The 22,566-nt window shown below is 40.9% G+C and overlaps 1 protein-coding gene across 2 annotated transcripts; it reads left to right on the plus strand.

The window, feature by feature from the left end:
* The first annotated feature begins 628 nt into the window (after nucleotides 1-628).
* Nucleotides 629-22,411, plus strand: PRKAR1A (protein kinase cAMP-dependent type I regulatory subunit alpha). Of its 2 annotated transcripts, none has more exons than XM_041725781.1 (11): nucleotides 629-763; nucleotides 4,087-4,269; nucleotides 9,407-9,577; nucleotides 10,368-10,459; nucleotides 10,653-10,714; nucleotides 14,801-14,847; nucleotides 15,753-15,911; nucleotides 17,169-17,229; nucleotides 18,343-18,464; nucleotides 19,424-19,505; nucleotides 19,876-22,411. In XM_041725781.1, exons 2-11 carry the CDS (start codon nucleotides 4,093-4,095, stop codon nucleotides 20,046-20,048), a joined length of 1,146 nt encoding a protein of 381 aa, XP_041581715.1. In that variant the 5' UTR covers nucleotides 629-763; nucleotides 4,087-4,092; the 3' UTR covers nucleotides 20,049-22,411. The 2 variants fall into 2 exon arrangements, with proteins under 2 accessions (XP_041581715.1, XP_041581714.1); XM_041725780.1 differs by lacking the exon at nucleotides 629-763 and adding an exon at nucleotides 902-1,181.
* The last annotated feature ends 155 nt before the right edge of the window (nucleotides 22,412-22,566 follow it).

Below are 22,566 nucleotides of genomic sequence, written 5' to 3' on the forward strand. Positions count from 1 at the left end.
AGGCTAAACCGGTCACCTGCTCCCCCTTTCTTCCTCTAGGGACAAATACCCCGATTGGGAAAAAAAAAAAAAAGAAAAAAAGGCCGGAGCAGTAAAGGAGCCTCCTTTTCTCCCCGCCTGGAATCCGAATCATCCTTGATGGGTGCTTTTTGCAGGCAGCTGAGATTTGCCGTGCGGGCGGGTTCCGTGCATGTCACCGGGCCGGGTCAGGCACTGCAGGTGCTAGAAGGACCCCGGCCAGTCCCTCCCAGGGGCTCGGGCCCGCGGGGCTGGTCCCCCGGAGGGGAGCGCGGCCCGAGCAGCGGGGCACACACTGGGCAGGGCTCGGATTTCCTGCGCCGGATGGCGGCCCGGCCCGGAGGCCCGCGCGGAGTCGGCGGGGCACAGGATGCGCGGCCCGGAGTGCGCATCCTGGGCACCCGCCCGCGCTCGGCCGCCGCACAGCTGCCGCAGATCCGCCGCGGCCGCCGCCTCCTCCGGGGCCTGGGAGCCGCAGGAGTCTCCCGCCCCCCGCCCGCGGCCTCCCCCGGCGGGGGCCACGGGGCGGAGTCGCCCACCTGTCATCCGAGACGCCCCACGTGGGTCGGCCCGGCTGGGGGGGGGGGTGGGGTAGAAAAGGGAGGGAGAAAAGGCAGAGGCGGCGAGGGAGGAGAGGAGGCGAGGGGCCGAGGAGAGAGGGGAGCTCCCGAGAGCCGCGCCGAGACCGGGGAACGAGCAGGAGGAGGAGGCAGGGGGACCTGCGGCATCCAGGTAGAGCAGACAGGTAAGGGGCGGGCGGGGGCTGCAGGTGGACGGAAGGAGGGGAGCGCCGGGCTGGAGAGCTGCGGAAAGGATGAGAGGCGGGCGAGACGGCAGGGCTGCCAGTGAGGGGCCAGGTGCGGCGGAAAGGAGAGCAGGAGAACGATTCTAGGGCGCGGAGGGGCGAGGTCCTTCCAGGAGAGGCGGGAGGGGAAGCCGGGCCGCAGCGCCTTTAAGGTTGCCAAGGCGACGGCTCTGGCCAGAGCGAGGCGCATTGACGTCAGCAGCCGCGCGCTGATTGGCCGCGGCCGGGTCGTTTCCGGTGGAGCCGCCGCGGAGCCGCTATCGCGGAGTAGAGCCGGGCCAGGAGGGGAGCGCCGGGAGAGCTCAGCTAGCCGCAGCCTCGCACTCGCCGCCCCGCGTCCGCCGCCGCCCGTCCCCAGGTGAGTGGGGTCGGCTGGGAGCCCCGGCGCGCCCCGCCTCGCCGCCCCGCCGCCCGTTTGGGGGCGCTGGACCGATCCAAGATGGCGTCACGGGGAGCGACCTGCAGGGGGACGGCCGCACCCCCTGCCCCTCCCGGGCCTCGGCGGACGCCTCCCCGCGGGCCTCGCGCCGCGAGCCGCGCCCCCGGCCCCGAGCTGCTCCGGCGCGGGGCTCAGCGGCCGCCGCGGCCCCGGGCCCCCCGCCCCCCGCGGCCGTCGCGCCCCCGCCGCCTCCGCCGCCGCCGCCTCCGCACCCGCGCGCCGCGGCCGCCTCGCTCGCCCTCCCCCGTTTCCTGAAGGACAGCGGCTCGATTTTACTGGAATCGGCCAGTCGTTTGCCCCGGCGTGTCGGGCTGATGTGGAGACTCGGCAGTCGGCGTTTTCCCCTTTCTAGTGTCTCCTTGTCCTCTCCAGCGGGGGCTTCCTCTCCTCCCTGGGAGCCCACCCCGCCCCCACCCCGACCCCGCCCCCACCCCCACCCCACCCCCACCCCCACCCCAGCGGGATTCTGGCCCGGCTTCTAAATTCCCTTTTTGTCCCCCTTTTCACCTAGCCTTTCCCGATCCCCTCCCCGCCCCCCCCCGGTTCCCCGGTTCCCCTGCAATTCGCCACCCTTGTGGCCTCCCGACCAGAGGAGGATGAAGGAAGGACAGGCCTCCCTTCTTCATATTGTAGCCGTCACGGCGGCGCGAGCCAAGTGAAGGGCACGCTCCCGCCCTTCCTCTCGACCAAAGGGGAGTACGTGGTCCCCATTAGCCCCCGCAGCGCGGCGCGGCGCAGGTGTGACGCCCGGAGACTCCCCGGCGGAGAGGACCCAGAGGAGGTGTTCCCCGCGGGTCTCGGGGGCTGCGGTCTGAATCAGCACGTTTCCCGGCAGCGCGTTCTGTTATCTCCCCGCGTGCAAGCCTCGCGAAACGGAATTTCGTTATCGCAGTTGAGTTTCCAAAAAAGAAAGAATCTTGAGTGTTTCCTGATGGGTCGCTAGGAGTGCAGTGAAAAGTTTCAAAGTAGGTGAATGATTTTTGGGCTGGGGGGCGGGGAGGGAGAAGCCAAAGTGTCGGGCTCTCTAGTTTTAAGGACAGGTAGGGAGTTCACCTAGGTCTACCCCATTAAAGGTGTGAAGACTTAGGTTTGGGTTTGAGGGGGTTCAGTGATGACGTCAGTCTTGGAGGGTCCTTGTTAGTGTGCTGCTTTAACAGCACTGGTGTGTGCTTTCTGATACAGTGTTTGAGACAGAAAGCCCGTTTCACTCCTTAGACCCGGTTCTTTCATTTCTACCAGCCAAAGACCTGATCTTTGATTTCTTTGACCAGTGGAGTACATGTATTGGTGATATTCGTGAAATATCACCGAGTATTTTGAAGCATAAAGGATCTGATTTTATCATTGCTCTTGGTGGCCTTTCGTATTATTTTACATGCAGAAAATTCTACCGAAGTGGATTATCAGTTCATGGGATTGTCTGACCTGCCAAAGTGCCTGGTATAAATCCAAAGCAAACTACCCCTCCCCCCATTTTTTTGAATGTATATTTCTGAAGTAGCAGTAGCAAGATTCTTTTTTTTTTTTTCCCTGTGGCTTTTAATTTATGTGCTTGTCAGGGAGCCACAAACTTTCTCATGGTCTGTTAGTCTGCTTGATGTTGACCTTTGTCATGAAAGTTGTCAAAACAAAATGACTAACAGTGTAGCATTTGGCTCTTGATTTTGGTATTTCTTTTTTCTTCCAAACTTACAGTTTCATCTCTGATTTTGTGTGCATTTTATTTGGAAAAAAAACTGATTTGTATTGAATCCAGTTGGGGAGAGAGAGGGCCTCACTTTTATTTTCTTATCTTAAATGCTTAATAATTAGAAGTCAGGAGGAAAATAATTTATGACTGTGTTGTTAAATTATTAAGCTTTTAATTCCTAGGTAAAGTCAGCTGCTCACTCTAATATTTCTACTTATTTTACTTTATATCAAGGTAGTTGGAATCCTCTCGAGTTCATTTAATGCAGTTTATCTCTTGAATCTTCATGTAAGTTTAAAATTTAACCTGTTCTAGCATTTTTTCCTGTCCGGCCAAAGAGAGTGTTTGACATTTACTTGTCCAAATCTTTTTTGATTTAATTGGTAAGGTGTTTTTTTGTTTTTGTTTTTTTTTTTCCCTGCAGAATTTTTTTCTCTTACTGGCGTGTTATGTTAGTGTGTGCTGTTATTTAGGGCTGAAATTTTATAGAAGAGTCTGGAATAAAAGGCTTCTTGTAAAACTCATGTGGGGTTCCTTTTGTGTTTTTAGAATTTGGGATTATGCTGGTAGTTGGCTAATGAGATACTTTGCTCTGGTGGTTTGCTAGTGACATTAGGACACTCCCCTAGGGTAGGAGTTGTATGCATGGGGAATGTCAGATGTTCTTCATTGCGCTCACTTGCTTTCACTTAGAGCCGACTTGTGTGCCCTCGTAATTCTCTGTCCTGTTTACCGTTTACACACTCCCCACGTCATCATGAGTTCTTTTGCAGGGGGAGAACTGAATGAAATTCCCTGAGGGGCCTGACTCCTCAGCAGCCCGCCTCTGCAGGGGATAGTGGCTCATACTTCCTCCCAGGAGCTCAAGGTTCTTGCCTTTTACCTTTGCTGCCTGCAGAATGAGATCCTGCAGCAGGAACGAAATGAAACACTTCTTTGGGAGAATGCTGTTTTCCTACATATTTTATTCCTGAGCTCCCACTGCCCCATTAAAAAAAAAAAAAAAAACTTAGGGGGAAAAAAAAAGTTCTTGTGTAGCAGTCGCCTGATGAATTTATGAAGCCAGAGGCCAAATTGGCATTTGCTCTTTAGAAATAGTTTATACAAGCATATGTGTGTTTTTTTTCCTCGTAGAGAACCATGGCGTCTGGCAGCACTGCCACCAGTGAGGAGGAGCGCAGCCTCCGGGAATGTGAGCTCTATGTCCAGAAGCACAACATTCAGGCACTGCTGAAGGATTCTATTGTGCAGTTGTGCACTGCTCGACCTGAGAGACCCATGGCATTCCTCAGGGAATACTTTGAGAGGCTGGAGAAGGTAAAAATAAGTGTGGGGAGAAGATGACCCTGACAGTTGTTAAATGTAACTCTGTAGAATGTCGCTAATTTGTACCATTTGGAAGAAAAGGATTTCTGACCGAATAAGAAATCTAAAACAGAATTTCAAAAAAGAAATGCAGTTAAGGCATTTGTAGTAATTTTTAACTTTGTGATTGGTAGAATTGATCATAAAACAAACCTGTATGCCAAGTTTAGTTGGGTAACAGAGGGCTTCTACACATAGTTCTTTGTAACTGTTTGAATCGGTAAAAATGATCAAGTAAAATAAACAATTAGATCCAGTAGATCAGAAGTAGCAGTTGTATGACAAGAGAAATTCTGCAGCACTTGAAAGCAGTTAATGGCTTTTGTCTTCAACCAAGCAAATGCACTTAATAAACCTTAAAACCAATGTAATGAAGCATTTGAGTTTAGCTTCTGACTGACATACCAGAAGTTCTGAATTAGAGAAGTCTACAGTAGTGCAGATACTAGTATAGCTCAGATGACTTGACTATAAAGCAGAGCTATTAAGATCAGCGGTTATCAGAATTTTACTTTATTTATGGTTTTGTTCAGGACGTGTTTCCTCTTGAAAAAAAATTAATTAGGTTTTTATTCTTTGTTGTTTGTCTTCCTCGCGTGTATGTCACTGTGACCTGAGCACATAGTGTATGCTCTATGGTGTATGCTCTTCTAAGCAAAATGGTAATCAAGGGCAGTGCTTTAATTTCACTTCCCTCAAGAAATGATGAATGAGAACGCCTGGAAGGTTAAATGTTTTGAGTAGTTTGATTTGTTTCTGTAAATCAGCGTGAGGAGTTTACAGGTTTTCTTATGCATATTGAAGTTTTGATGTTCTTAGTGATTATGAACCAATTGGGAGGCATTTCTTTGGGATATGATCATTAATTATCTAATTGTGTAATAGAAGTATTTGTGATACATCTCATTTGTTTGGAAAATCTTTTAGGTAGCATACTTTATCAGTACAAGAATTTGTTTATACTAGGACTTAAAAAATACTTAGGTAGCTCAGTAATCAGACAGTTCCTACTGTTTTGTTGAAAAGATGTTTATTACAATTGGTGTTTACTGCCACAATTAAAATAATTAGCAACAACAAAAAACAGTCCCCATGGATGTAGCCTTGCTGTCTTAGAATTGTGTTAGAAAGTCTGGTTTTCTCCTTTTTAAGCTATTTACAAATAAGTTTATGAAATACTGTAGAGCCAGGCTGCCATGGGCGTTCCCTGTTTTGGAAATAAAGTGCGTTCCTGGAGATCTGGTTCTGAAATGGGTCACTGTAAGTTGATCCCTCTTCACTTTGGACATCAATAGAAACCCATCAAGTGAGGGAATGAAGTTGGTGAGACATTAAGTGAGTGTCTTTTTATAGGGAGTGTTGAATGTGTGGTGCTAGTTTCAAAGCCTGGGCTTACCATAGCACTGTTAAAGCACTAAACAACAGGGAAAGCAAGAAATCGTTATTAACGTGTTTTTTTTTTTTTTTTTTTTTGCAGATGGGATTTTTAGATTTTATGTGTTTCTTTTGGCTTCTTTACCTCTTAAAAGAAGTTGTAGCCTAACCCAATCTTTACTATATATCAAGGTTCTTGATTCACTTGGACACTTTCCTTTAGCCAGCATTGAATGTAGGTATCTGGGCTTTGAAGCAACTAGATTTTCAACTTTTCAACAGATCACTGTTCTGTACATTAGGTGTTAGGTTTTTGTGTCTGAAAATGTACAGTCACATTTTTGTCACCTCCTTTCCTATGTTAACCAGGGGTCATGTTTCTGGTACCCTCAGCTACTCAGTAAGAAATGTACCAAAAAACTCACAGTTGGTCCATTGAAAGCTTCTGCATTTTATTTAGGACTGTCTCCTGGAATTTAAGTCCTCATTTATGCATATATTTATTAGACCCTTGTGTGTCTGATAGAGGAATTTTAATAGCTGTGTCCATTGGGTGTCTCCAGTGTGCCAGATACTGTATGAAGCACTTTGCATAAATACGTTCTCATTATTTCAAATATGTCAGGTAGGTGATTATCACCGATTTAAGAGGTAGCAGGTAAAACTAAGAAATGGAGTTACGTGGCTGTGGTCATGCAGTGTCATAGCTAGATTTTGTTGTGGCAGCATACAACCCCCCCCAATTTCAGTGATTTACTCTATATATACAATCCCCCAATTTTAGTGGCTTACTACAAAAGCCTTATTTCTTTATCATGTACAGCTCTTCTGGGCTCAGCCCTTCTTGCCTTCGTGACTCCACAGGTCTTGTTCTGGGGCTGAGTGGAAGGAGCCGCCACTATATAGAATGTGTTGTTCTCGAGGCAGAGAAGGACCAGCAGCTCAAGGGGAGCAGACCATAAAAGTGGACACAGGATGGCAGGTCCATTTATATTCCATGGCCAAGGCAAGTCATGGCCAAACTTCAAGTCCATTTGGTTGAAAGTTTATTTCACCTCCAGGGAAGAGTGGAACGGGTAGGACAGGGAGGGAACAAGTAATTGTTGAGAACGGGTTAAGTCAGTGGCTGGGGCAGCTTAGAACTCCAGAACTTAAAGAGTGCCAGTAGCCAGTGGCAGGAGGAGTTTTTTGGGTTTTTTTGTGTGTGTTTTTGGCTTTTAATAAGTGGGACAACTTGAGGGAAGAGGCTGATGGCAGAATGACAACAGCAAGAAAAAGGAAATAAAAATGATTCCTAATCTGTACTCTATGTGATCTCAGTGGCTCTAAGTTGTCAAGAGTAGGTTATGTGTGATTGCTGTTTAAAGAGAATCCATGAAACGAAGTTAAAAATCAAAATGCTTTTGGTACTTAAAAATTATCTTAAAAATTCATTTAGATACAGTTTCAAGTGAGATGTTATTTGTGTAATTTTTCATGAAATTTTTATGAAAGGTCAATGACAGATTTTTGGGGGTAGAATGTTTTTATTTATGGTCTTAAACTAAATTTGGGGAAACTTGAGTTTTACAGTTCTGTATTAGTATGAAATGGGAAAAGCTTACTGGTCATTGGAATTACCAGAATGAAAATGAAGTGAGTTTTCTGGAAAATATATTTTTTAAAAATTGGTTGCATATTTGCATATGTTTCAAAATTTTACAGGCACAAAAGGGTGTGACATAATAAAATACAGTGAAATACGGTACATTTTATACAAACATGGGGGCAATATAGCATATAATATATGAAATATATTTTATATGTGTAAGAATGTATGATAATAGTATATAAAGATATTTTAAAAAATCTCCTTCCCACTCTGTTGTCTTCCTTGAATGCAGTGAGTTTTCCATAGATAAGATATAGGTATTTACCTACAAATTCATTTATAAAAGAGCTTCTTATTTTCCAACAGGTGCATGGTATTCTATTGTATGGCTAGACTATAGTTTAATCATTCCGTCGAGGGCCATTTTATTTGTTTCCACTGTTTTATTACTGTTCTAAACAATAATTTTGTATATATTACAAAATTTTGTATGTTCTATCCCATATATGCATATCTTAGAATAAATTCCCTGAAGTAGAATTATTGGATTATTTGCTTAAGAAGTAAATCCATTTGTAATTCAGTAGACAAATATATTAAAATTGTTTTTGTTATATGTTTTTCTTACTTGAAAATTAGACAGTCCAGAGAAATGAGAAAAATAAAGCCAAACTTTCCCTCCGGAAAAGGCTATCAGGCATGATTCTACTAATAGAAATTAATGCTGATGGTTATCATCCTAGACTTCGTTGCTGCATATATAAGTTCTTTTATTTGTCTTGATGCCAAAAGCAGGGCTAAATACGAGGCAGTAGAAAAAGCAGGTATCTCCTTAATTTCTTTTATTATTGTTAATTTTTTGTTAAGATTATCTATTTGAGAAAGAGAGAGCACGTGCTCATGCACGCATGACAGTGCCAGTGAGCCAGGGGAGGGGCAGAGGCAGAGGGAGAGGGAGAGGGGAAGCAAACTCCCTGCTGAGCAGGGAGCCCAGATGTGGGACTCAACCTCACAACCTTGAGATCATGAACTGAGCCAAAACCAGGAGTCTGACACTTAATTGAGCACCCAGGCACCTTTCTTTTAATTTAAAAGAAACTAAACATTTCTTGTTTATCAAAAATTTTTCCAAAATTATCAGTAAATGCTAATAAGTTCATTTAGAATTTGAAAGACGGTTTAGAAAAATACTGGAAATGAGTCAGATGAATGAGAACATAGTAGAGAACACATTCTTATTTTATGTCAGGCATAGTAACTCATTCTTTACTGCAGAGCTAATTCTTCTTAAGCCCTGGATCTGAAAAATAAGAATGTTAAAGAGTTTGTCTCCATTTTTATATGAATTGGTTTAATGAGTTTTTAAAAACCGGTGAACGTTCTTGGTTTTAATCTTGGTGTAAACCCTGATAATAAAGAAGGCTTCTAGCTCTGTTGGTAGAAGTATTGTTAGATCTGATCTTGGTTACCATCACATCATTTTTTGTTATTTGTTTCTGTCTGAGTCTCCAGCTCTAGAATATGAATTCCACAGGCTTAGGACACTCCTATTGGTTTTGATACTGTCTTTTCCTAGCATGAACTTGACATGGCAGATCTAGAGAGAACACTTAATTAATTAATTAAATCAGTGACCAGATACCATTCTTGTATCACTTTGCTGTGCCTGAGTGGTTATTTCTAGGTAACATTCTTTTGATGTGTGTACCTATGTGTGTTGGAGGGGGTCTTCATGCTTCATGCTATCTGTAGCAGTATACAAAAACTCTAATTCTCCAGGATTTTGTTTTGCAGTTTTATTAGTTGTGTGCATTACAAAGCATTGTTGTCAATATATTACGGTAACGAGTAATTTTTTATCTGTATCGTATGTCTCTTTGTATTAATGGCTTTTGTTTATTACTAAGTATAGTATCTATAATCAGTTGAGGAAACAGTAGAGTGCTTTCAGAGTATTTCTTTTCAAACTTGACTCTACTTTTTTGCATTTGGAATCGGCCTTTCCCCCCTTCACATTGGTAGTAGAGGAAGAGATTTGAAGTGGAGATTGGTTCTCACTGGGATAGGAGAATACCAAATCTACCTCTGAAGGATCTCATTTTATAAACTGGTAATTTTTTTCAGGAGGAGGCAAAACAGATTCAGAATCTGCAGAAAGCAAGCTCCCGTGCAGATTCGAGGGAGGATGAAATCTCTCCTCCTCCACCCAACCCAGTGGTTAAGGGCCGGAGGCGACGAGGTGCTATCAGTGCCGAAGTCTACACGGAGGAGGATGCTGCATCATATGTTAGAAAGGTAATCTTGCTACCTGCGTGCTGCGGAGATGTTTTCAGGACCCACGTGGTGCTCCGCTAGCCTCCACTGATGAACGCATGCGCTGTTTGAGTAAAACACAGATAGGACGGGCTGTACTTCATCCTGTATAGTTCTTGGGGGCTGGGGAACTGGTTTCTGTAATAACGTGCCATCAGAGGAAATAACAGTGAATAATTGTATTTGGGGGGACTTCTTTTCCATGTTGTTTTGCAGTAGAAGAGGCATGAGTACTCTTTTTTTTTTTCTTTGAATCATGGTTGGTTTTTTGATATCCTATAATTCGTGTTGTGACTTTTAACCTCTGGTCCTATAAGCTTCATTCATCCTTTTGACTTCCTAAGAGCCTCCCTGCCATTTTGAGTTAAACTTTTAGCCTGAACAGGGAAGAGAATTATCCTGGCAAGAGGCTTATGAATTTAATAGTACATGATCACAATTTTAAAAAAAATGACTAATTGTCATAAAATGCTTACTTTTGCCTCAGAATAATGACCTTGGTCAAGGTGTTAATGGTTTAGTTCTTCAGTTGTTGACTAGAAACCAGATATCAGCATTTAAATACAGACTTGGTTGTAGGCAAGGGGATTAATTAGTCAATATTTATTGAGTAGTTTGTAGATCAAAGATATTATAAATATGTTGTGTTAAATACTTAAGGCAAAGCAGTCTAGTTTAAATCCTGTAATGTGTCTTGACATTTAATTGAAATGCATGTTGAAACATGATCTGTTTTTCATTTATGGGATTGTTATTGGACCTTCTTTTCTAGGTTATACCAAAGGATTATAAGACGATGGCTGCTTTGGCTAAAGCCATTGAAAAGAATGTGCTCTTTTCACATCTTGACGATAATGAGAGAAGGTAGGTACAATTTCTTTGTTATACTGTTATTTCAGTACAATTGTGATCTCAAACCAGTCTCATCATTGTAAGTTTTAAGACTAATAATTGTTCACCTGAGAACAGTCTGGGCTGAAAATCTGTCTAAGGTTAATGTTTGAATTCCATAGAAGATGCAGGTTAGATGTAACTTGAGGCCTTCCGTCTCTTGCAGTGATATTTTTGATGCCATGTTTCCAGTTTCCTTTATTGCTGGAGAGACGGTTATTCAGCAAGGTAAGGACTGCTGCTTCTGTGTCCTGTGGTACTGTGTGATTTAGGATTTTTTTTTTTTTAAATTAACGTTTTATTTTACTCTTTCAGTCCACTATTTTCTATTATAATACTGTTGGATTTTCCTCTTTTCTTTCTTTTTTTGAGTACAGTTGACACACAAAGTTAAATTAGTTTTCAGGTGTTCAACTTGGTAGTTTGACAAGTTTATACATTATGCTGTATTCACCACAGTTGTAGTACCATCTTTCCCTTTATTGCTATTACAATCTTGTTGATTGTTTCCCTTATACTGAGCCTTTTATTTCTTTATTCATTCCATAACTGGAAGCCTGTACCTCCCACTCCCCTTCACCCATTTTGCCCAATTTCCCACTCTTCTCTTCTGGCAACCATCAGTTTTTTCTCAGTATTTATAGGCCTGATTGTGCTTTTCAGTTGTTTATTCATTTGTGTGTGTGTGTGTGTGTGTTTGCTTTTCTTTTTTTTTAGATTCCACTTATGAGAAGAATCATATGGTATTTATCTTTCTCAGTCTGACTTAGTTCACTTAGCATAATACCCTTTGAGGCCGTCCATGTTATTTCACATGGCACCATTTTATCCTTTTTTATGGCTGTGTAATATTCTACTTTTGTGTATATGCACCAAGTTTTCCTCATCCATTCATCTGTTGATGGGCACTTTGGTTACGTCCATATCTTGGCTATTGTAAACGATACTACAACAGACATAGGGGTGCATATATCTTTTCAAATTAGTGTTTTCATTTTTTTTTTCCTGGTTAATACCCACAAGTGGAATTATTGGATCATATAAATATTTCTATTTTTAATTTTTTGAGAAACTTCCATACTACTTTCCAAACAGTGACTATACCAATTTATATTCCCATCAACAGTGCACAAGGGTTCCTTTCTCTCTGTGTCCTCCCCAGCACTTATTTTGTGTCATTTTGATTTTAGCTATTATAATTTGTGTTAGGTGATAAATCATTGTGGATTTGATTTGCATTTCCCTGATGATTAGTGATTTTGAACATCTTTTCATATGCCTGTTGGTCATGTATATGTCTTTGGAAAATGTCTATTGAGATCCCGTGCCCCATTTTTTAATCAGATTGTGTTTTTTGGTGTTGTAGAAGTTCTTAATATATTTTAGATACTGACCCCTTATTGCATATATAATTTGTACACATCTTCTCCTATTCAGTAGTTTGTTTTTTTGTTTTGTTTTGTTGATGGCTTCCTTTGCTGTGCCAAAGCTTTTTATTTTGATGTGGTCCTTTGCTTTAGGAGACATATCTAGAAAAATGTTGCTATGGCCAATGTCAGAGAAATTATTGCCTGTATTATGTTCTCTTATAGGATTTTTATTGTTTCAGGTCTCACATTGACCTCTTCAATCCATTTTGTGTTTATTTCTGTGTATAGTGTAAGAAAGTGGTCCGTTTTCATTCTTTTTCATGTGGCTGTCCAGGTTTCCCAGCATCATTTGTTGAAGAACCTATCTTTTCCCCAGTATATATTCATCTGTCCTTTGTCATAGATTGACCATATACTTGTGGGTTTATTTCTGGGCTATTTTGTTTCATAGATAGATGTATACCTTTTGTGTCTGTACCATTCTGTTTGGATTACTACAGCTTTGTAGTATATCTCGAAATCTATCTGGTATTGTGATACCTCCAGCTTTGTTCTTTGTCAGAATTGCTTTGGTTATTTGGGATCCTCTGTGGTTCCATACAAATTTTAGTATTATTTGTTCTAGTTTTGTGAAAAATGCTGTTTGTATTTTGACAGGCATTGTATTGAGGCTGTAGATTGCTTTGCGTAGTATGGACATTTTAACATTAACTCTTTTTTGGTCTATGAACATGAAATATCTTTCCAGTTGTTTTTGTTCTCTTTAATTTCTTTCGTTAGTGTTTTATAGTTTTTGGAGTACAGATTTTTCACCTCCTTGGTTTATTCCTTCGTATTTTGTTCTTTTTTGGTGCAGTTGTGAATGGTGTTGTTTTTTTAATTTTTTTTTTATTTTTATTTTTTTATTTTTTTTAAAGATTTTATTTATTTATTCATGAGAGACACAGAGAGAGGCAGAGAGAGAGGCAGAGACACAGGCAGAGGGAGAAGCAGGCTCCATGCAGGGAGCCCGACGTGGGACTCCATCCTGGGTCTCCGGGATCATGCCCTGGACTGAAGGTGGCGCTAAACCGCTGAACCACCCAGGCTGCCCGGTGTTGTTTTTTTAGATTTCTCTTCCTGCTACTTTGTTTAGTGTATAGAAATGCTATAGACTTCTGGCTATTAATTTTGTATCCTGCCACTGTAGTGAATTCATTTGTTACTTCTAGTAGCTTATTGTTGGAGTCTTTAGGATTTTTTAGGTGTAATATTATGTCATTTGCAAATAGTGACAGTTTAAACTTCTTTACCAATATGGATGCCTCATTTCTTTTTCTTATCTGATTGCTTTGGCCGAGGACTTCTGGTACTGTGTTAAATAAAAATGGCGGGAGAGTGGACATCCTTGTCTTGTTCCTCACTTTAGAGGGAAAGCTCTCAGGTTTTCACCATTGGGTATGCTGTTAGGTGTGGGTTTTCATATGTGGCCTTTATTATATTGAGGTATGTTCCCTGTAAAATTAATACCTATTCTCCTCAAACTGTTCCAAAAAATAGAAGATGAACAAAAGCTTCTAAATTCATGCTATAAGGCCAGCATTACCCTTATATCAAAAGACAAAGACACTATAAAAAAAGAACTGCAGGCCAGTATCACTGAGAACATAGATCCAGAAATCCTCAACAAAATATTAGCATTCAGCAGTACATTAAAATGATCATTCACCACAATCAGGTAGGCTTTATTTTGGGGATGCGGGGATGGTCCAGTACTCACAAATCAACACCATACACCACATCAACAAAACGAAGGACAGGGATCCCTGGGTGGCTCAGCAGTTTAGTGCCTGCCTTTGGCCCAGGGCATGATCCTGGAGTCCCGGGATTGAGTCCCACGTCGGGCTCCCTGCATGGAGCCTGCTTCTCCCTCTGCCTGTGTCTCTGCCCCTCTCTCTCTCTCTCTCTCTCTCTCTTTCTCTCTGTCTCTCTGTGTGTCTCATGAATAAATAAATTCTTAAAAAAAAAAAAGGATAATAATCATGATCATCTTAATTGACCCTATTTAAGTTAAAATCCTTGAGCTAAAAGGCACACTTTTCCTAAAGGGCTACTATTTTTCTAGTATCTGATACAGTTTTGTTTATAGTAACTTTTAAAGGATATTCTTATATTTTAATTTTGAATGTTGTGTGGGAGTTCAGAACCATATATACTTCCTGTATCTTTTATGTTGATTATTAATCACTTATAAAGTAGGAAGTAGCAAAGCACTTGCATTTTTAATCATACAGCCCATGTATTTATAAGGGTTCGTGTCTTCTACTGTTTCTTCTTTTTTTTAAGATTTTATTTATTTATTCACGAGAGAGGCAGAGACATGGGTAGAGGGAGAAGCAGGCTCCCTGCAGGGAACCTGATGTGGTTCTCCATCCCAGGACCAGGGGATCATAATCTGAGCCAAAGGCAGATGCTTAACCACTGAGTCACCCAGGCACCCACATTCTACTATTTCTTACCTTTTTGCCCTGTACACTGACACGGATCTAACCTTATGGGTATTCCCCCACTTTGTAAAATTCTTGATATTTTCGTAGGTTTCCATAATCCATGTATTTTCCAGCTTAGTGACAGTCTAATATTTCGTTACTTGCTCTTTGAATTGTTTCTTATTTTGTGGTTGTTACAGATGATGTAGGACTTAAAGTCTTTATACACATGTAGCTTTTTTTTTTAAGTTATTTTTCAGAGCTGTTCACTATGAGATGACTAAAAAAACTGATCAGTCTTATGACTTTAAAAATGTATTGCTGGACTTTTTTTTTCCTTGAAAGATTGTGTTAATTTATAACACACTTTTCTCTCAGCACCTCTATAAAATAAATGTATTATTTTACATTAATTTGGTAGTTCTGATGTGTGTTTTTTTTATGTTGCCAATCTAACTCTTATTATTCTCTTTTAGGTGATGAGGGAGATAACTTCTATGTGATTGATCAAGGAGAGATGGATGTAAGATTTAATAATAGCAAAAATAGACTGATAATCTTAGAAGTTAATATATTGATATTTATTACTATTAAGAATTTCTGAAGGGCTGTTATAACCCTTGCATGTCAAATTCCATTAACGTCTTTTGCTAAATATTTTAATGACGGAAACTTTTACTGAAGATAATTTCTTTAGCTAGACATTCAGGTTAATAATTTTTTTTTTTTTTTTGAGAGAAAACATTGCATATCCATGAGAGTGGGGGGAAGGAGGACCAGAGGGAGAGGGATAATCTTAAGCAGACTCTATGCCCGTGTGGAGTCTGATGCAGGGCTCTGTCTCACAACCCTGAGATCATGACCTGAGCCTAAATCAAGAGATGGACATATAACTAACAGCCACCCAGTTGCTCCTCGGTTTAATGTTTGCTGGAGTCACGGTTGAAGCATATGTGTGTGTGTGCTATGTGGTAAGACAGATGTAAGGGAAGGGCTCCGTCCTACCTGGTCATTAGCACTGAGACTTGGTGCAGCTCTCTTGATTCTGGAAGTCTTGTTTACAAGTGAAATGCAGATAATAACAGCATTGCTGTCAGAGGATTGTTAGTTCAGTGCCTTCTGCAGGTGAGATGCTTAACATAGTCACTCTGTAAATATATGTGGTTGGTAATGCTTAGTTTACCTTTTTGCCCTGATCATCTCTATGGGAACTTTTTCTTATTAGGTAGTTAAACCAGGGAAATCAGACACACTGGGTTTATTTAACTCACTGTTAGACATTAACTGTTTTGCTCTGCTGTATAAAAACATGATATATTCTGTATTTTGAACAAAATTCAGGATTCTGACCCCTTAGAAATTTTTACAGGTTTTTAATACTTCTGAGTTTGCATATGTAGAAAAAACTGATTGTCATTTGTATTTTAGGTCTATGTCAACAACGAATGGGCAACCAGTGTTGGGGAAGGAGGGAGCTTTGGGGAACTTGCTTTGATCTACGGAACACCTAGAGCAGCCACAGTCAAAGCAAAGACAAACGTGAAATTGTGGGGTATCGACCGAGACAGCTATAGAAGAATCCTCATGGTGAGATGGCGAGGTTTTTAGAGTGTGATTTAGAATTCCATTCCGTGTACCTAATGTTTGAGTAATATCACCAGATCTTATAGAACAAACGTCTGGCCAAAAAAAGCATGGGAAACATTGTGACGTGTAATGGTCAGCTCATTGGAAGTCTGTCCCTTTGCCCATCTTCACTTTATCTTTGCTCTTGAGATAGCTTGACAGGTGCTACTTCCAAGTGCATAAAGTGACTTAAAGCTATTCAGAAGTAATCGGCTTCCCTCAGCTGCAAGTGGGTTATCAGTAGTGCAAATGTCCCCTCTCGCTGAATGAGTAAACAGTAATAAAACCCATCGGAACAATCTGCTGGTAATAGTCAGACTTTTTGAGAACTTTGTGACAGATTTATAAGGTAGCTTTAGATGTCTAAGTGCCAGCTAATGGCATTAGTCATCCTAAATGATTTCTGTAAATTTATGCAGTGCCTATCAATCAGTCTATTTGACAGTGCGGTTGGACGTACTTTGAATATACTCTGTATTGGGGATGTGTATGTATAGATAAGTAATGTATGTGCATGTAAAGATATTACAGAGGACTATGTTTACCCTTCTCCTTCTCCCAGATATATTTAACAAACATTACAGATAAGACAGTTTGGTTAGGTTTGGGGCTATGGCATGGTTTTTGGTGGGAGGTATATAAGTGGTAGCAATTTTATTTCCCTCTGTGAAGGATTGGGGTTGTGGGGAAGAACCCTGGCCTGGAAATATATTCAGCTATAGTCACACATTTATGTTGGTTGGTTTTTTTGAGAACTGATTATTTGGTATTTCACTAACTGGTGGTATTAGTCACCTTCCTTGGCCATATGTTTGGTGTTACTCTTTTTTCTTTCTTTTAAGTGGGGAGGGAAGGAGAAGGGAGAGGCAGAGAGAGAATCCCAAACAGGCTTCATGCCCAGCACATGGAGCCCAACCTGGGGCTCAATCTCAACCCTGAGACCATGACCTGAACCAAAATCAAGTCAGACTCTTAACCAACTGAGCCACCTGGGTGCCCCTAGCCTGGTGTTACCTTTAAGAGCAAGTTACTAAGGTTTTTATTGAGTTCAACAGAGGATTCACTATTACCAACCTGAAGAAAAAAAATCCTGTATCAGGAAGTGGCAACAAGCTTTGACGTTTTTTGTTTACTTAACACTTAATGTTTATTGTTCCGTAGCATTATGTGATAATTACACATTTTTGAGTTGACTTTTTTTTTTTTTTTCATTTATAGGGAAGCACTCTGAGAAAGCGGAAGATGTATGAGGAGTTTCTTAGTAAAGTATCTATTTTAGGTGAGTTTTGGAAGATTGCATGGAGAATCATTGAAGTGTTGGTAACAGTTAAGGAGAACCTGTTGTATCACATAAGAACTGCTCCGGTTATCAACTCACTTTTTCCCAATTAATTAATAATAATGCAAAATATATAGGATACAAAGTTGAAGTTAGAAGTAGTTTTACAGTGTATTTAACTTGCTAGTATGTGACATACCTATTAAAACTGGAAATGGTGGACCTGGGAAAAGCTTTCTGGAATTACATGCTACTTATTCATCCCTCTGGGAGAGACAGGAAGGCTAAAAGTGTCCTCCTTTGATGACAAACATTGGTAGTCATTCCTCCTATGATATCTGTGTCTCTTGTCCGTCGATGAGTTTATTGGTTCAGGAAAGTGATTATTGCTGAGAATGCCTTTTCTCTGATAGAAAGATTAGGTGTCATTTTCTGGCTTTCTCTGAAAAAGTGCTAGAAGTTTGGTGAAGTTTAGACTAAAGCAGATTAATAGGAGATAGTTGAATTTGGTTTCGTGGCCTTAGAATGCTGTTGCAACCTGTTCTTTCCTGGGGGGTGGTGATTCTTAGGTAATCATCTGCTGCTATTGTTTTGTTCAACCCAATGCACCTTTTCCCTTTTTCTGAAAGGGTTACATTTACTTAGTGACTTGAGTTTTAGTTTGGCCTTTGGGAACTGAAATTATTGTCTAGTCCTCCTCGTTGGTTTCATAAATACATTCAGCTTAGGATTTAAATAGAGAAGTTATTGCTGCGAACCTTTGGAATGGTACGGTTGGTGACACTATGACTTTTGGGTCTTGTATATCTTGTAGGTTTGATTTGCATTTAGGAAGACTTAATGATTACATTTTTTTTATTCCTTTACCATTGAGTGCTGTTGATATAAATTAACCTGGCCACTGGACTCCTGAAGTAAGGATCTAAGGGTTACCTGTAAGTAATAGGATCTTGTTGAGACTTGAGGTAATTGAGGAGAGGTGCCATGTTTGACCTGCAACACTACTGGACTATTGGATGGGCACAGCTGTCTGATTCTCTTTGTAGTTTTGTTTTGGCATTTTTAGCAGTGACAACTAATGTAGAGAAATTCTTTTTGATTCTTGCATTTCAGAATCTCTGGACAAGTGGGAACGTCTCACGGTAGCTGATGCATTGGAACCCGTTCAGTTTGAAGACGGGCAGAAGATTGTGGTACAGGGAGAACCAGGGGATGAGTTCTTCATTATTTTAGAGGTAAAGGCGTTTGTGCTGGATCCTTAAAAAAAAACAAAAAAAACCAAAACCAAACTTGTGTATAGTATAAGAGAGAATAAAGGAGCTAATTCTGGTTTATAGCTTCATTTTTTTTAAAAGAATACCTGATGATTTTATTAAAAAATTGAAGTGGTGCTGTTTTTGTTTTCTGCCCGGCCACCACACTTAAAGTAGGTTTGAGTCAGAAGGGCTTTCACGAAGTCATAGCCTAACTCTGCTTATCACACAAGCCAAAGTAAACTCAACCGTTTAGCATGACCAGTACAGTTCTTTACCATCCTTGTTAAAATCATATATCTGGACTATTTGGCAAACAAGGATTGAAGGCAAGTATTTAAATTCTGACAGTTACTGTGTTTTATATCTTCACGATTCATGGAAATGTATAGCAGATAGATGTTCTTGCCTGCCAGCAGAGCGAAAGAGCAGATTTTCTTTGAATGTGGCTTCAGTGGATGCTAATTGGTTAAGGCAGGAGTCGAGGGACTCTGTGAAGGGCTAGTTGGTAAGTCATTGAGGTTTTTGTGAGCCATAGGGTTTCTGTTGCAAAGACTCAGCTCTTCATCATAGTACAAAAGTAGCCATAGATAGTGTGTACATGAATTGGTGTATTGTTCCTATAACATTTTATTTATAAAAATACGTAGTGATTTTGGGTCTGGCTCTCTGGCTGCAGTTTGCTAACCTGAGTCTGAGCCTGTTAGGGTCCTTAGCATGATGAGGAGAACCTCCCAGCAGCAGCTGCTGGGTAGATGGGCTTAAAGCTCCTGGCGGGACTTGGTTATCTTTCACGTGGGCAGGAGGATTGAAATGCCTGCTGAGTCCTTTTTTTTTTTTCCTTTCTTTTTTAACAAAGTAGTCAAAATTGCATAGGATATTTAAAATGTCACCCTGGATTTGAAAGTATTTGTTTTGCTGTTTTGGTGATTTTATTATAGGGTTCAGCTGCTGTGCTACAGCGTCGGTCAGAAAATGAAGAATTTGTTGAAGTGGGAAGATTGGGGCCTTCTGATTATTTTGGTATGTGCATTTCCTTGAAATAAATACGTAGCCTTAGTCTCCTCTCAGTGAGATAGCATAGACTTAGTTTTGTCTTTCTTTCAAAGTTTATATTTTACTTGTTTTCCTTCCTGGCTCTCAGAGAGCCTATGAGATTTTGACCTTGACCCTGTTAATAATCAAGTGACTGTCTCCTGTCTATCAATTGGTTGGTTGTTTTTTTAAAGTGCAGATGTCATGTGGCCTGTCCTAAGTTATTATTAGGACAAATAGGACAAATAAGTAATTGTCTTCTTAATTCTGTCAGAAGTGCGCCCCTGTGTGAGCGTCCCCCCCCCCCACACACACCTGATGCTCACCAGCCCTTCCTCTTGTCTTCTCACTTCACCAGGTGAGATTGCGCTCCTGATGAATCGTCCTCGTGCTGCCACGGTGGTGGCTCGTGGCCCCTTGAAGTGTGTGAAGCTGGACCGACCCAGATTCGAACGCGTTCTTGGCCCGTGCTCAGATATCCTCAAACGAAACATCCAGCAGTACAACAGTTTTGTGTCGCTGTCTGTCTGAGATGGGCCTCCTGTGCCTCCCTTCCCACCCCACCCCCCACCCCCAAGTCCAGGCCTCCCTGCTGCAGACTGCTTTCTCTTCCTCTTCACAGTGCCATGTGGCCGCTGGTACCGCAGCTTCTCGTCTGTTTATATTAAAAGTTGCTTTTATTGCACCGTTTTTAATTTGGAGCATTGACTGAATGCTCCTACACAGTTAAATAAATAGAAAGAGTTCTGTGGAGACTTTGCTGTTACTGCTTCTCTGTGTGCAGTGTTAGTGTTCAACCTAGGCAGCGCGGGCCCTGCTTCCTGGTGAGGGCGCATCCCTGCACCACGTGAATTACCGTAGAGTAATGGTGTAACAGTGCAAGATTTTTTTTTTTAAGTGACCTAATTTTCCGGTTATCATAAGCATATTTTAGACTGTGGCCATATATGCTGTGTTTCTTTATAGAATAAATGATTTCTCATTAAGCTCTGAGGATGAGGAGAAACAGATCTAGAAAAATCTTAGTAGAGTAGAAAGACATCTGCCTGTATTTAAACTAGTTTAAGGGTGGAAAAATGCCCATTTTTGCTAATTATTGGATGGATATGATTTGTCGAGTTCTTTTCTTCTTTTTTTTTTTTCCTCTTAACCAGAATTTTTGTCAAGCTCATCCGCCTGGTTTTTTTGTATCTTGTTACTAGTGTTTCCTCCAATTCTGAAGCGTGTGGGTGTGGCTACCTGTGCCTGCCTTTGGAGCTTGAAACCAAATCATAGACTGCAGATAACCGAGTTATGATTTAACCACATCTGCCTCAGCTCCGAAATTCTGATTAGACCTTTATTTTTCCAGCGAGTGCCAAATACTGATCACCAGATGCTGAATTGAGAATAAGAATTTGAGGTCTACATTCTTGGTTGTTAACTTAGAGCTTTTGGCGAAATGTATATCCTTCATTTGACTCCAGGATTCTCTCCTGTGTTCATTAAATGCTGGCTCCAGGAGATTGGGTTTCCTGGGAGTAGACAGGATAGATGGAACAGACGTCCTAACAGAAGAACGGAGGTGATGTTGGTAAAGGAGAAATGCCAGGGGGACAAAGTTCAGTGTTGGGGACTCTGTCCCACTAAATTCACTGGGACATGAGATTTGGGAAGAAGTGTTTTACTTTGATTTTACCTTTTTCCCTTCTTTTTACATCACCTAGAATCTGTGATAGGTTGGGGGTGGGGTAGGGTGTGTCCGTGTTGTTTCAGATTGGTCTAAAAGGCCATCCTGCTGAAAGTTCTGCTTTTCTATTGAGCATTTATTTCTCTGGCAAACTTTTTTGGTTTTTTAAAAGTAAACTTGTGTTTCGAGTCTTAACTGTTTTTCCGTATTTTCCAGCCTTATCATCCTTATGTGTTATGTTATTCCATGTGCACCAATGATACCCAGCGGTTTATTTTTATTATTATTGATTTTTTTTTAAAACAAAATCTCACAGTTCTATAACGTTAGGCACTTTTATTTTCATTGCGATTTATATGTAATGTAGGATTCTATTTGGGAGTGACTGCAAGCATTTTTCCATCTGTGTGCAACTGGCCCTGATTATTAATCCCCTCTCCTACCCTTTCCTGGGTAATTTAAATTGGTCATGGTAGATTGTTTCATAGATTTAAACAGTCTTTAGGTTGTTAACTAAGTTTGGAGTATAGATCTGGGAAAGAGGTATTATTTTACATTTTAGTGTGAGATAGAAAGCCACCTATTACAAATTTTTTTATTTTTTCAAAATCTGTATTAAATGAGGGTTTTCTGATCTGTACTTTGTGTTTAGCTACCTTTTTCTATTTAAAAAATTAAAAATAAAAGTTACATTCTTATTAGCTTAAAGCTTGATTTGATCTGTTTAAATGCCAAAACTGTACTTAAATGAATTATTTAGAATGCCATAAATTTGCACAGTTTTCATATATGTATATAATCATGTTCATGTACATTTAGATACATATAATGCTTTCTAAATGAGTTTTGCTCTTAAATCATTTGGCTTGCTGTTTACTCCCTTTTGTAGTTTTTAATCTAAGGAATTTTAAGTCTAAACTTAAAAATTATCACATTTAAAGCTTTCTCTTGTGCAATCTGAGTATATGTGAGAAATCACAATTGGCATAATTTGTCTTAGTTGATATTCAGGGCTTTAGAAGGCATTATTTCTGGGCGTGGTAAGTGAATTTAAGTGATCTACTGCTCTAGAAAGTATAGATGGCCAAAGGACCATTTTGTATCGTTTCCTGGTTACTAGTCTGATTATACTGTGTGTGCTAATATACTCTATTCTTTTTGTTACAGATTGTCTTAACAGTAGGTCAAGTATAATAAAAAAGATTAAATAATTTAAATTCTAAAATGGATCAGTTTTTCTTCCCCTTCTCCTTTCCTTCTTGTCTTCTTCCCCCTTTCCCCCAGAGATTTGTAATCTGGTGGGCAAGAATGAAAATCAAGAGGCAATTACAGGATTAGTATTTGAAAGAATAATGTTTGTTTTGTGTTTTCCAACCCATT

Source organism: Vulpes lagopus, chromosome 12 (assembly GCF_018345385.1).
Source record: "Vulpes lagopus strain Blue_001 chromosome 12, ASM1834538v1, whole genome shotgun sequence".
Taxonomy (NCBI): Eukaryota; Metazoa; Chordata; class Mammalia; order Carnivora; family Canidae; genus Vulpes; species Vulpes lagopus.